A 14212-nucleotide genomic window follows, 5' to 3' on the forward strand; every position below is an offset into this window, starting at 1 on the left:
TGATGGTTTGTCTGTTAATGATCCGTTGGTAATTTTTAAAGCTTCAATGAAGATTTATTGATTGATCTTCTTAGGACATTGCATTAGCTCATTGACTGCACAGCTAATCAACTGGAGACAAGTGTGTAAGTGAGTGCAATAGAACAACTTTAAAGAGTAACTGAACTCTGAGGTTAGGGCTGAAATGTCATGATTATGGGCGGGGCTCCTGGAACAGTTAAGACACACCCAGTCTATACTTTAAAATCTCCAAAGAACAATCAATGCTAACTACTAGGGATGTTCCAATACAACTTATTCATTTTTTATATGATACCGATAGTGTAGCCTTGCATATCGACCAATACCGATAATATCAGCATGAATCATACATACTTTTGTTACTTTTTTTTTTCTTTAATAAAAAAATAATTATTAGTTATTTTGTAGTGTGTAATGTTAAAAGGCTTGATCAAATGATGTTACTCAAACAGAGAACAATAGTCAGCAACAGAAAAAAACTGACCCATTTATTATTAACCAATTGGTTACATGAAATTTAACCCGTAACATAATATCTATAGTATTCTACAAGTCAATATAATAAATTTAAAAAATAAAATAAAATAATAATAATAATAATTGAATCCGATATCCGATATTCGTTTTCAGGCTGATATCGGACCGATATCCAATATCGGATCGGGACACCCCTACTAGCTACCTATTCAATACTCACTATAGCTCTCACAATTCTCTCCAACCTACTCACCACAGATTACAGATTCGACACGTGCTAGTTTCTATAGAAGGGGTGGGGCTAGCAGTGGTGGTTCATGATGTAAGAAGCCACCAACAAGTCACAAACTACCATTCTCAGCCAATCCCAACAATTTGATTGTAATAGCCAGGTTTCAACCCATAGAGGGCAGTCATTCTTACATTTTTACAATGAAATTCGCTAAATTGAAATACTTTAAAGAGTAACTAAACTCTGAGGTTAGGGCTGACTGTCTAGGCCTGAAATTCAAGAAATGTCATGATTATGGGCGGGGCTCCTGGAGCAGTTAAGACACGCCCAGTCTATACTTTAAAATCTCCAAAGAACAATCTATGCTTATGCCAAACGTATTCATTTTTTATGTGATACCAATATTGTAGCCTTGCGTATCGGCCAATACCAACAATATCAGCATGAATTATACATACTTTTGTTTTTTCTTTAATAAAAAAATAATTCTTAGTTATTTTGTAGTGTGCAATGTTAAAAGGCTTGATCAAGTGATGTTACTCAAACAGAGAACAATAGTCAGCAACAGTAGGTGTGAAAAAAAACTGACCCATTTATTATTAACCAATTGGTTACATTAAATTAAACCCATAACATAATATCTATAGTATTCTACAATTCAATATAATAAATAAAAAAATAATCATTATAATAAAAAATTGGAAATTCAAAATTTTGAATCCGATATCCAATATCGGATTGGGACACCCCTACTATCTACCTATTCAATACTTACTATAGCTTTCACAATTCTCTCCAACCTACTCACCACAGATTACAGATTCGACACGTGCTAGTTTCTATAGAAGGGGTGGGGCTAGCAGTGGTGGTTCATGATGTAAGAAGCCACCAACAAGTCACAAACTACCATTCTCAGCCAATCCCAACAATTTGATTGTAATAGCCAGGTTTCAACCATAGAGGGCAGTCATTCTTACATTTTTACAATGAAATTCGCTAAATTGAAATACTTTGACTAAAATGTCAAGAGTTGGACAATAATCAATCCTCGAAACTACTTCATAGCAAAATTGTTTTGTTTTTTTTAGCAGAAAAAAGTGCTTTTTGGGTTTAGTTCCCCTTTCAACAAGTATATCAAATGTCTAAATGAAGGTTTTAGTGGAAAAAAACAAAGCCAGGATATACAGTTCTGTTCAGTTGAAGCAACACAATCAAATTTTACTGAGCAGCCAGTTTGCACATTTTAAAGAGTAACTAGACCCCAAACCCACTTTTTTCTGCTGAATGCATACTGTATGTATTTGGGGTTTAAGTAGTGCTGTTGAGTTACTGGCTCCTAAGGGTTGAACGCCAGCTATTACAATTGATTTTTGCTACTGGCTGAGACGGATTATTTGGATTATCGTGCGAGAAAGTTGACATAAATGCGTACATCATTTGTAGGTCTACTGAAGCAGTTTTATAACGTCCCCAAAAAACATTCTCATCTTGTAATGACTGCACAAAACAAGATGCTCTCTTTCAATTCAAAGCAATTTATTGCACGATTGACTTTAAGCCAAGGATGTCACATGACCGTGGTGTTTGATACACTGTGTAGAAGTTAGAACTCTCTGCAGTCTAACACTGTGAAACATTCATAATGCAGAAGGCTCTCAACCAGGTACTGATACTGCTATGGCCACCTGAAACTCCTGCATACATGCTTGAAATCATACCTTTTATATTATTATCATTTCCATTGTGAACATGTTATTTCATTGTGTAATTTGTTAGTTATTTAACACCAAACTTGTGTTCGAAATAAACAATTAGTCACATCTCAACTCACCAGTTCCTGTGACTACCTGATCAATTAAGTATTTAGAAAGGACACCCACTCTTCTGTTAAATATTCACTCACTTTCCAGGCTTAATAAGAAATGAGCGATAGGTGCATTAATCTCCGTGTCAATGTGTGCTAATGCGTCATACTTCATTGCTCTCCTATAAAGTTTCACACAAAGTACGTAAGCAGCTAAAATGCATCCAGAAACTAAAACTAATGCAATGCATTTTTCAGTAGGTCACTGTGGGTTTACATTTCCAAACATTACCTGTCTTTAATGTTTTAATGATTGGAGTTTCAGTGTCAGTCTGGGTGGCAAGTGTCTCATCCTAAGTTTCTTTACCATGTGGAGTTCCTCAGAGCTCTATTCTCGGCCCAATGTGGTTTAAATTTAAATTTTTATACTGACGATGCACAAAACAAAAACAGGTATTTTACCACACTGAAAACCTCATTAGTTATGTGAATATATTTTTATGTAATGAACGGGTTATGGCCCGCTTTAATTTTCTAAAAAGCTTTATTAAAATTACTACTTCTGCTACTGAGATCAGAATAAATACATATATTGCAATAACATACATGTCAACATTAGGCTAGCCCAAACTCTACTAAGACATATTTATAGTGTCTGGGTTTTACTTTGGTGTATACAGTTAATTCCTTAAGGTGTTCTTGTCCTGTACTTGAATGACTTTGCTTTTGTGCAGTATACTTTGGTCAACATGTGTTGATTTAGATGTACTTCATAAGCACACTTTAACACAACTTGACTAAACAATTTGTTCCATTTGGCTCTGAAATGAATGAGTTGTTTCCCCTGCATATTTTCTCCATACATAGACATGGAACTTACATAAGCTATAGCCTGAACACTACGTCAGTATAAAAAAATGGCTTAACAACACAGAGGAGAGATGTGTCTGCTGCAAAAAAGTTAAAAAGCTGCCCTAAAAACACTTAGTCAAGCTTTTAAAACACAGTTTTATTTCATATTTAAATGACTTTTTCCAAACAGACGAAGAGCTAAAACGCCTAAAAGAAAATAGTGTTATTGTAAAATAGAATATCACAAGCAAGGAAATCAATCATAAAAGTGTGTTGGTTTGGTAAAGCTCTACAGCAGTCTGAAGCCTCTGAAGCCCACCTAATTAAAAAAAAAAAAAAAACATTTAACACATATCAAATAACTAATGAGCTTTAAAAAATAAAACCAAAAATCAAAATTACATTAAAAGTGTTTCTGAAAATGAGTGAAGTGAATCAGCGACACAGCTGCAGACTGTCACCCTGTCCTTCCAAGAGCACAGCTCATTTAATTTAATGGACCAACAAACATCCAGACATTTATCTGCTCGTGTTCATTAAAATCATTTCTGACAACATTACAGTGAAATCTCTTCTGGGTCTCCAACAAGTCCTGAAATAACTCTCTATTCCCATTCAAAATGTATGGTCCAGGTCATATTCTGATGTTCTTTATTTTATCCCATAATCCGATACATAAACACAGTAAGGGTATAAGAGCAAATGGCACAAGCTGTGTAGGATGTTACCTTTTGACCCTGGGAGACCAACTGTCCTCCCACTGCTGTTTTAATCTCCACCCCTCACTCTGATCTGCATTTAATAACATTAAGGCTTTCAATTTGATATTTTCCCACTTAGCTTATTACATTAATGGATGCTGTAATTCAGAAAATAATCAAAAATTATTTAATTGAAATTTAACATAATTACTTTTCTGTTATTTAGGTTAAGAGGGGATGTTCTGTATATGTGCTGTTTTGTTCCTTTTAATACCAATACATATTAGTTGAATATAGTTAGAAACATACAGTAAGTAACTAAAAATACTGTATACATTTAAAAAAACAAAAAATACCCTGCCTTTATGCATCATACACAAGCAATACATGCAATAGGGGTGGGACGATGTTTGATACTGGGCTCACAATCACAATAACGATACACTACGGTTTTTTTGGAAAGGAAAGAAGACACCAAAAAAAAATGAAGTTTGAAAAATAACCATGTTTTTTTTTTGACTGGTATTGGTTTAACATTTTTAACTCAAGTAATTATATAATAAAGGATAACAAAATAAGACCAATGTTTCCTATTCGAAGTACAGAAAGTGCCACTCTGCAAATTGATTGCAAGACACTGACAATTCACGGCAGTATACAATAAAAACCAAATCATGTCGTCATCATCGTGACATTCTTCAAAATAAAATGTTTTTTTTTAACTAGAATTATCTGCACAGCCCAGATTTTAGATGCTATACCCCTCCCCCCCCCCAAAAAAAAACAAAACAAATAACCTCCTTGTATGAAGTTGTGTATTGCGCCTCTTCGAAAATTGGTCCACTTATCTCATTTAGGAGCTGATCTACTAAGACCTCAAATAAAAGGGTGCAAAATCTCTTGCGTGGTTAAAGGCACACTGTGTAATTTTTGCCCACTAGGGGCGCTAGACCTGTAACTTTCACATCAAGTGCCCCTAGGGGCCACAAGCGCCACAGCACTGTCGCAAAAATCAACAAACAGTCATTCGGGCCCACCTCCCTTGTCTTTTGATTGTGCATGCAGACAGTAGTTGACCTGGAACTTCTGGATAAGGATCGGCTCTAAGGGCTGGGTCGGTCGGGCTGGAGGAGGAGCTGCCGGCGCTCGGCCCTCCTCGCTGCGTCAGTGACGCTCCCCCCTACTCCCTGGCCTCACTGCCATTGTCGCCCCCCTTCGCCGGGGGTCTGTGCGGCGGACGGGGTCGGGGCAGACGGAGCGGTGTCCAGCGCCGGGCGGAGGGCGGGTCGGCGGAGAGGGCCGGGTCTCGACAGCGTCTTTTAAGCCTCCTCAAAAGCAGTTTTAAACATTTTGCTTGTCTCCGCCGTGACCAGGAGTCGAACAGGCGGAAAAATACTAGGAAAAGCCATAGCCCAATGAGTATATCTGAGCCTGTGGTCACATGACTGCCGTAAAGTGATACGTTCTCCAGGTCACATGACCTGGTCAAAGACGGTCCGTCTCTCCAAACTCAAATAGTTGGTATTTCAAGAGGGAAGCCCCGCTCGGAGCATTGATACTGTCAAGTGCTGAGGAATCATTTAAAATAACTCATATGGGTCAACCTTTTAGGTCACAAAGTCAACGGTGTACCTTGAAATACTTTGGGGTGCATTTTTTCAGCACGATCTCACTGTCACAAAATTAATCAACAGTTTTGTTCGTGCCCACACGATTTCCTCATTTTTTTGTGCTTCTTGTAATTAATATCAAATTTTAGTTATTGTGTGCTACATAAAACGGTTTTCAAAAGAATGTATCGTCAAGACGACATTCAATATGAAGGGGTTTGATTTTATTTAATTTCTGTACCTTAATTACAGCTGAATAGAACATTTTGTTCAAGGTTAGGGATTACTTAGGGCTACTACTAATTAAAATATAATTAATTAAAATATATCTGTTTGGGATTCATTCCAAGCAGCATGATAAAAACTTGTTCCAGGCAGCTTGAAAAAATAGGAGAAAATCATGTTAGCATGCACCAAACAATGCAATAATTAACGTGGCAGTTTCACAATCCCCCGGGATGTACTGTAAGTAGATTGGGAAACGCATAAATGACCTTATGTTGTGTGCAGATTCAACTCATGCTTTGGTTGGCAGTCAAAATCCCCTTCCATGAACCCCTTCTGGGAGAAAAAGGCCAACTCCTTCATAAGATTGGGCCACATATTTGTGACAGCATTGGGCACTGACTATATGATGAGCATTAACAACTGCTACATTAGTCCTTTGGAGATGCTCAAGCATCAATGCAAATGCTAAGAAATCAGGGAGTTCTCACATGGCCTACATGGTTAAGTAGCATATTAAGTGATGAAGTGACACTGCCAAACTAATGAATAAAACTAAATAAAGCCTCACTAGTTTTGTTTTCCCACAAATAGGAGTCATAGTGCCGAGTACGTACAGCTCAGGCTTAGATCTGAATTTGGTTTGTTTCATCACACTTTAAAAATCTTTGTTCCTTAGATTTTGAATGATGAAAAGGTTGGACTGTGTATTCTTTTCAGTTTTGTTAAACCCATCCATAAAGTTTAAGTCTTTAAGCAAAAGTTTTAAAAAAAAAACCAAAATGTTGGTCATTCCCAGACTGTAGAAAAGTTTTAAAAGTGATTGTATTTCCTTAGGTTTCCTAAAAACCTAACTCCTGCCATTAACAACAATATTATTGAAAAAAAGTGTTGAATTGTCCATTTCATTATCCACATGCAGTGAGGGACAACATGGTTATTATGACCCAATCTTAAATATTAGATAATATTTCACAGCTTAAATAGTTAATAAATACCTTTTTTTTCACTAAATTAGGTTAAGTTTTGGACGAAGTTGTGGATTCTTGACCCCTAAAACACACTGACCTGGAAAGCAACATTGGCAGCTAGCTGTTTTATGGCATTACCATGGCAACAACTTTCAATATTTGAAGATACATGAGCTCATGGCCACACATATGCTAGGCTCCCAAGGCGTAATGCAGACAGCACATGGCCATATGAGCAACTATTACCAAGATCATCAACAGGGATACAAACGGTCCTTCTCCTCTACACTCACTTGTTCTTTGCTCCTCCTCCTCCTCCAATGCATGTTTACATTATATAGTCAATATAACTCCTGTAGAATATGTAGTGGTAAACAATAGCACTTTTAGCACTGTTCTCTGCTGAGTAGGCTCAAAGCATCAGTATTGAACTAGATAAATTAGCACAGAAGCTGATTTAAAAATCAAAAAACGGACGTTCATTTGCAGAAACAGAAATGCTGCTTCTCAAAATTTTTAATATAAATAATTTTTAACCACATATTATAGCCCTTTGTAAGCCTAGCATGAACTGTACTCAGCTGATACCTCAGTAATAATAGCCTAAAACTTTAATAATGGTTTAATGTGTTGATTCTTCTAAAAAGGGGCACTAATAAAGATTATCCTACTGTATTGGTTTTTACAGTTCAGTCCAGCCATACAATTCAGGCTGCGTCCCTGCCTGAGGGCTTTGCATTGATCCATTCGTCCACAGTCACATTCAAAAGCTCACTTTGTCAAAGACGACTAACAAAAACAACATCAAGGCACTTTGTACCAACACACCATGAAATAGGTTCCTCTTTTTTTTGTTCTGTTTCTCACTGAACTAATCTAGTTATAAGCACGTTTCATTTGACAGGTTATTTAGTGTTGTCCACATGCGTAATCTGATTCATTTTGGCTCTGCTAAAAGTGGAATAACTTTTCTATTTTTTCACTCGACCTCCATTGGTAGAGACACATGAGTACAACAGTATGGGGAGAGAGTTGTCTCAAACAATTTTACCATGATTTTTCACATGCGTGGTTTGTGTGTCTATTGTGCTTCTGAAAAACACGTGAAAATCCGAAGAAAAAAAAAATGTGTTAAATTTGGAAAAACACGTGAAAATCTGGTAAAACGTGTGAAAATCTGAAAAAAAAAAAAACATGAAAAAATCTAAAAAAAAAAAAAAAAACATGTTAAAATAAAAAATAAAAACACTGAAAAATACATGTGAAAATTGTGGCTATATTTGTGAATATTTTTGAGACAACCTGACCAACATTTTCAAAACATTTCAAAGTATTTTTTTTAATCAATTGTGTGGTATAGTTTATTCAGAGAAATTATATACTTAGCATTAAAAAATAAATGTTGCGAGCAACACTGACAAATGATTAATATACAGCCGTAATGGATGATTAATCAACTGGTGGCTTTTAAGTACAGTTCAATAGCTCGTGTGATGCAGGAAGCTTTGCATAATTGAACATGTGACCTTTAAGTTGTTGAAACAGCTGCAGCATGTGGCTGGGCTTAATTCATGTTCTTATATTGACTCTTGCAAAACTTCAACACATTACTTCTTAGAGGGAATTTTTTATTCATTTTTTTTGCCAAAATGCAAATTATTCCAAACTCTAATCTCACTGATAAAGAAAATCAAAGAGAAGAAAAATGAGTTCATGAAGGCGAGACAGGAAAGCTTACCTGTAGCTCATGCCTGTCTGACTCTTCACTGAGTCTTGCAGCGATAGCGAATGGAAGTTGAGGAACTCCTCCAGCTGTTTGAGCTCCACAACACTGCTGGGTTTGCTCGCCATCCACAGCAGAGGAGAGAACGGTCGTGGCGCCATCCCTGTAGGGGTCTGCCTGAGCAGCCTCCCCTGACCCAGTCCTTGGGCTTGGAACCCACCCTGACCCCTGGTACTTCTCTGCTTTGGGTTAGGGATAGCCGAGCATGTGGCTTTGTAAAGGTACATCTTGGAGCAAAGCTTTCCTCTTCTCTTATTGTCTCTCTGCTTTTGGATGTGTGTCCCACAAACGTGTACGTGCAGAGTAATCCAGGTAGGCCCGTAGCCCACGCAGCTCTAAGCAGACCATAGGAACGTGTGTTAGAGCTTCCAGTGAATCATTCCATGGAATAAATCTCCAAATCAAATCTATTCTTCCCTATTCAAAACAAAAAAGCAGGGTAATCCAAAGAGTGAAAACTGGAGTCCATCATTGAACTCCAAGCTTCTTATCCATGAAGAGGAAAACTGGCATTTACAAGTTGTTCTTCATGTGCTGTGCATATATATGTTCCCTCGACATAAACACACATGGGCACAGAGCGAGAGAAAGACACACACAACTAACTATCCCTCTTCACTCTCTCTCGTCCTCTCCAACTCACACATTATACACACCCTCACCACGTTGTTTTGCCCTCTGCCCAGTCACTCTACATTATAAGCTCAGTTTGCTTTTTGCTTCCTATCAAACAGCATGGGAATCTAGGACGTTTTATTCCCCCCACCCACCCCCCACCCCCTGTCTGCTTCTCTCTCCTCCCTTTCACCCTTTCCGTCCTCATATCCATTCACTGTCTCACGCTTTCCTTATCATCATTTCTTTGTCTCCCTATAATCCCTCTATCATTATTCCATTCACTTTGAATTCTCTCTTCTGGTTTTCTCTGAGCTTTTATTTTTGGGGGGCTTACAGTGTTTGCTCTTCTTCCTCTAAACTTGTTGTGTTCTCATTTTATTGTGTGTTATTTGCTCCCAACAAATCTTCTCTATTCAAACATTTGCATTCATATAATTCATAATTCATTTGTCCATTTCTTACGTACTGTATACTGTAAACTACAATGGAGTTTTGTCGATATAAAAATGTCCAAAAGTACACAACACTAAGGTACATAATGCATAAATCTGCACATTTTGAGTTCAATCCTCGTCTTTCACATCAAAAACCTTCTGAATTAAACGTTTTTACTTCTTCCCTCTATGCTTATATTGTCTACGTTCATACGCACGCATACACCATAAAGAACTCTCACCTCAGTTTTTCTCATGGACGGTTTTGATGACATCATGTCTGCTCCCTAGTGGATTGTGGGAATCGTGAGGGATTCCTTTCTTCCATATCAGGAAATGGGGAATCACACATTCTGTTATCCTCTCCTCAAGCACACACATTGATGCCAAAACCTTACCCTCCCATCGCTTTGGGACCAAAAAACATTCAAAGACAGTCTTTACCAGATCTGACACTGTGTATCTGCACCTTAGAGATTATGACGGTACAATAGCCGCCATGTATTAAAAACACACAGAGAGTTTGATGGAGGGGCAGCTGTGTCCATTGTCCAGCAGGGCCGATGGAAAAACTGATCCTGCCTGGCAGCAGGAATGTCAGCTGAGCTTATGCAACGGCTCAGTGTGTTTACAGTGTATTTATAGACATGTGCAACGTCCAGACACATGGAGCAAGGATCGACAAACATGTTCCAAATCACAACTTCTTACCATATGTTGAAAAATATATATTTGCAGCCTTCTTGTGATCAAAGGAGTCACATTTACCTGCTCGGCAAGTGTTCAGTTCAGTCAATAATGAGGTGAGGGGAGCGACGGTAAATAGCCAGAGTAAGGAAAGCAAGAAATTACTGACTGTATCTGTGCACGACTCTATGCTCTGATAGTAATTTATCTGCAGTTTCCCCTCCTAATTTAGTCGCCTTTGCCTAAAATCCCTCTTGTTCGCAGAGACTAATTAGGTGTCTTTTCCTCTCTTTCATTTTCCCTCCACCCCCATGAGTTCCCCACAGTGATTAAATCACGATTGTATATGTCTGGCATTTATTTAATATGCACTTTGTGATGGAAACAGGGAAGCACACATGCAAAAGGACAGCAGTGCCACAAAACTATTAACCCTTTTCCTACTGACCTCCTGCTTTCTGTGGTCTGTAAAAGTTCATTTTGTGTTCTTTTTTCCGCTCTCTCTAAATCTTTTCTGACAGTATAGCAGCAACAATGATGTCAGTAATGGGTCTCAAGCCCTCAAGGACTATTCTGCTCTTGTTTAACTCCAATGTGTTGGCCTACATTTTATATCTAATCTCACTGTCGTTATCATTAAAATAAAGAGCAGAGCATTATTAGCACAATTTATGCCACGTTTGGAATGCTTGGTCTGCATTGCCGGTAGTAAGTTGAGCTTGATTCCAGTGAGGGTTCAACTCCATCAGGGCTGCCATTTGTTACCGATTCTGTTCATAACTTTTATGGAAAGAATTTCTAGGCACAGCCAGGGCATTGAGGGGGCCCGGTTTGGTCGCCTCAGGATTGCGTCACTGCTTTTTGCAGATGATGTGTTCCTATTGGCTCCATCAGACCGTGACCTTCAGCTCTCACTGGATCAGTTCACAGCCGGAATGAGAATCATCACCTCCAAATCCGAGTCCATGGTTCTTGACCAGAAAAAGGTGGAGTGTCTTCTTCGAGTTGGGGATGAGGTCCTGCCCCAAGTGCTGGAGTCCAAGTATCTCAGGGTCATGTTCCTGAGTGAAGGAAGGATGGAGTGGGAGATCAACAGACATGCATCGATCCGTTGGGGTAAAGATGGAGCTGAGCCGAAAGGCAAAGTCGATCTTGGTTCTTACCGTCACCTATTCTCATGAGCTTTGGGTCATGACCGAAAGAACAAGATCGTGGGTACAAGGGGCCGAAATGAGCTACCTTCGTAGGGTGGCTGCTCCTCCGCATTGAGAAGAACCAGTTGACGTGGCTCGGGCACCTGATTAGAATGCCCCCAGGACTCCTCCCTGGTGAGGCGTTCAGGCCATGTCCCACTGGTAACAGACCCTGATGAAGACCCAGGACACACTGGAGAGACTATGTCTTTCGACTGGCTTGGAAACGCCTCGGGAAGAGCTGGACGAAGTGGCCGGGGAGAGGGAAGTCTCGGCCTCGCTGCTCAGGAGGCTGCCCCTGCAATTCGTCCACGGATAAGCGGTAGAAATGGATGGTTGGATATTTTATTGGATATTTTATGGATAGTTTGATTCACAACACAGTGTACAGCCGAAAGAAAGGGCTCCAATTTGTTCCCTATTGTTGATCACCTGGTATGAGTCTGGCCTGGATCAAAAGTGGGCCTACAAGAGTCTCATGCATGATCAAGAAATATCTACAACCTGCCATCGTACAGGTCAGGGTTTGAACCCACAAATTACATTTGCTATTGTATGATTTGGAATGCCATATGTTGACAGACCAGTAAAGCAATTATTTTTTACCAATCAACATTGAGGTTTGCAGCCATTTACACAAATCAAGTAATCAAAGTGCTTTAGAAAAGAAGTATCACAACACAAAGAGAGCAGACTGACAAGACTGTGAAGAAAAAAGTAAATATGATCAGGGGAAAAGCCACATCACCACTATTTCTTAAAAGCTTTCCTGAATAAAAAATAGTAAAAAGGTCAAGCAAGCGCGCAAATCAGAAGGCTGGATCCAGATTCGAGGTGTCGGTGTCACCCCGGAAAATGTCCAATCGGCAGTGTTTGTATAAATCTTTTGAGCTTTAAAAACCAGAGCAGTTCCAAAAATGTTCCAAAATTGGTGTGCGTGTGCGTGTGTGTGTGCTTGTCAGACACAATTTAGCTTTGCCACTAATGCTGCGTGTCTTTTCTAGGTCAGCCTAAATCATACTTTAATACTCACTCATCATTAAAATAGTGGAGTCTGAAGGGATCATATTTTAGTACTGAATGGAAACAAATGACAGAATGTGTTGCGTATACATGACATAACTTTGCGCTGTCCAAATGTGTGGGTCACACTGATCTTCACAGCTCATCATCACTTTGGAAACATGCCTGATGGACACATCCACTGTGCACATTGCACCTGTTACTCTATCAGTCAACCAATGAGAGGTTTTCATCACATTTTCATGAGCCTGTAAACATAGTGAGCCAGGCAGCTGCTCTCATGTCGTCAACATAACACCTTAGATGAGGTGTAAAAGCCAAGTTTCGAATGACAAACTTTCCCACTGAGAGTTGGTTTTGCAGGAAATGCTGCCAAATTATCTGCTTTTTCACAGTTTAAATCCCCAGAATTCCATATAAAAACACATAAATACTGTAAATATTATCACTTTGTGATTTTATTTTTCCTATCTGTGAACAGTGTTAGTCTGACCAACAGTTGAGTACTTTAGTCAGTGGTTCTCAACCTTTTCAGTCTGCTGCCCCCAAAATAAAGGTTCCAGAGAATGGGGACCCCCGCTGTACCTCAAGGTGGTTGAACACAGACATGAACATTGAAGAACAGTCATGTGGGGACAGGGCCATCTATAAGGGGGAATAAGGGGGATAACTTTTTGGGGCCATCCATAAAGTCAGCAAAAATGATGGCCCATTGTTCTATGAATCTGTGATAACCACAATATCCACTGTTATCCAGGACGCTAATTATTATTTGTGCCCTAGTATATAGTCATCTTAAAATCCTTGTTTTAGTCAGATCTAAAATGAGTTAGAAGTTACAAAAAAAATGGTGGAAAAGGTGGTGAAATGGGATTTTAAAAACCACAGAAATCGGTGGCCATAAACAGAGAGAAAAAGTAGTAAAAAGGGTTTAAAGTGTCAATATTGACACAATTAGTAGAAACAATGTAAATGTAGTCAAAATGGCAAAAAAAAGCTTGTAATATATGGTGAAAAGAAAATAATGGGTCAACATATGTGACATTAGGTGGGGAAAGTAGTGCAGAAAATGTCTTGAAAGTGGAACAAATGTGCAAAAAAGGTATTGAAATTTGATGGAGAAATGGGAGAAATAAGAGTAATGTAGCAAAAAGGTGCAAGAAAAAGTGAGGAAAATAGGTTAAAATATGGTAAGTTTGGTATAGTTGCAGAAAAATGGTTAAAAAAAATTAGGATAAATGTGCTCAAATGAAAAAAATAATAATAATTCTTTGTTTCTTAAAGGCATTTGGTGACCCCGTCCTAGTGTCTAGCTACCCCAAATGTTAAAGTTAAATATTCCGCCACATTACTGCACTTCTGTAATGTGGCGGAATGTGCTGTGTACAGCACTTACAAATGACATAAATCTCATTAAGATTCTATATGGTATACTGAGAACAGCTTACGTAAACAAATATTAATGTTCCTTTATTGCTTTTTATATTGTTTTTCACCTGTAATGCATAACTTGGATTATTAGATTTTTAGCTGACCTTATATTGATCTCATTTAAAATGTGTTTTTGTCCTTTTTGTCTGA

General features: G+C 38.5%; 1 protein-coding gene across 4 annotated transcripts in view; it reads right to left on the reverse strand.

Moving 5' to 3' along the window:
- The window catches only part of kcnab1a (potassium voltage-gated channel subfamily A regulatory beta subunit 1a), a 102969-nt gene that overhangs the window by 87284 nt on the left and 1473 nt on the right, over positions 1 to 14212 (reverse strand). For 2 of the 4 annotated variants that reach the window (XM_028464113.1, XM_028464112.1), the window contains exons 1-2: positions 9971 to 10063; positions 8632 to 9011 (exon numbers count right to left, since the gene is read on the reverse strand). The exons of 1 other annotated variant lie outside the window; for it this stretch is intronic. In XM_028464113.1, coding sequence (XP_028319914.1) covers positions 8632 to 9011; positions 9971 to 10006 — 416 coding nt within the window. In that variant the 5' untranslated portion in view covers positions 10007 to 10063. Of the gene's footprint in view, positions 1 to 8631; positions 9094 to 9970; positions 10064 to 14212 lie in introns of those variants that run through there. One more of the 4 variants, XM_028464114.1, reaches the window with a different exon arrangement.

The sequence above is a fragment of the Gouania willdenowi genome, chromosome 13 (assembly GCF_900634775.1).
Source record: "Gouania willdenowi chromosome 13, fGouWil2.1, whole genome shotgun sequence".
NCBI classification, from domain to species: domain Eukaryota; kingdom Metazoa; phylum Chordata; class Actinopteri; order Blenniiformes; family Gobiesocidae; genus Gouania; species Gouania willdenowi.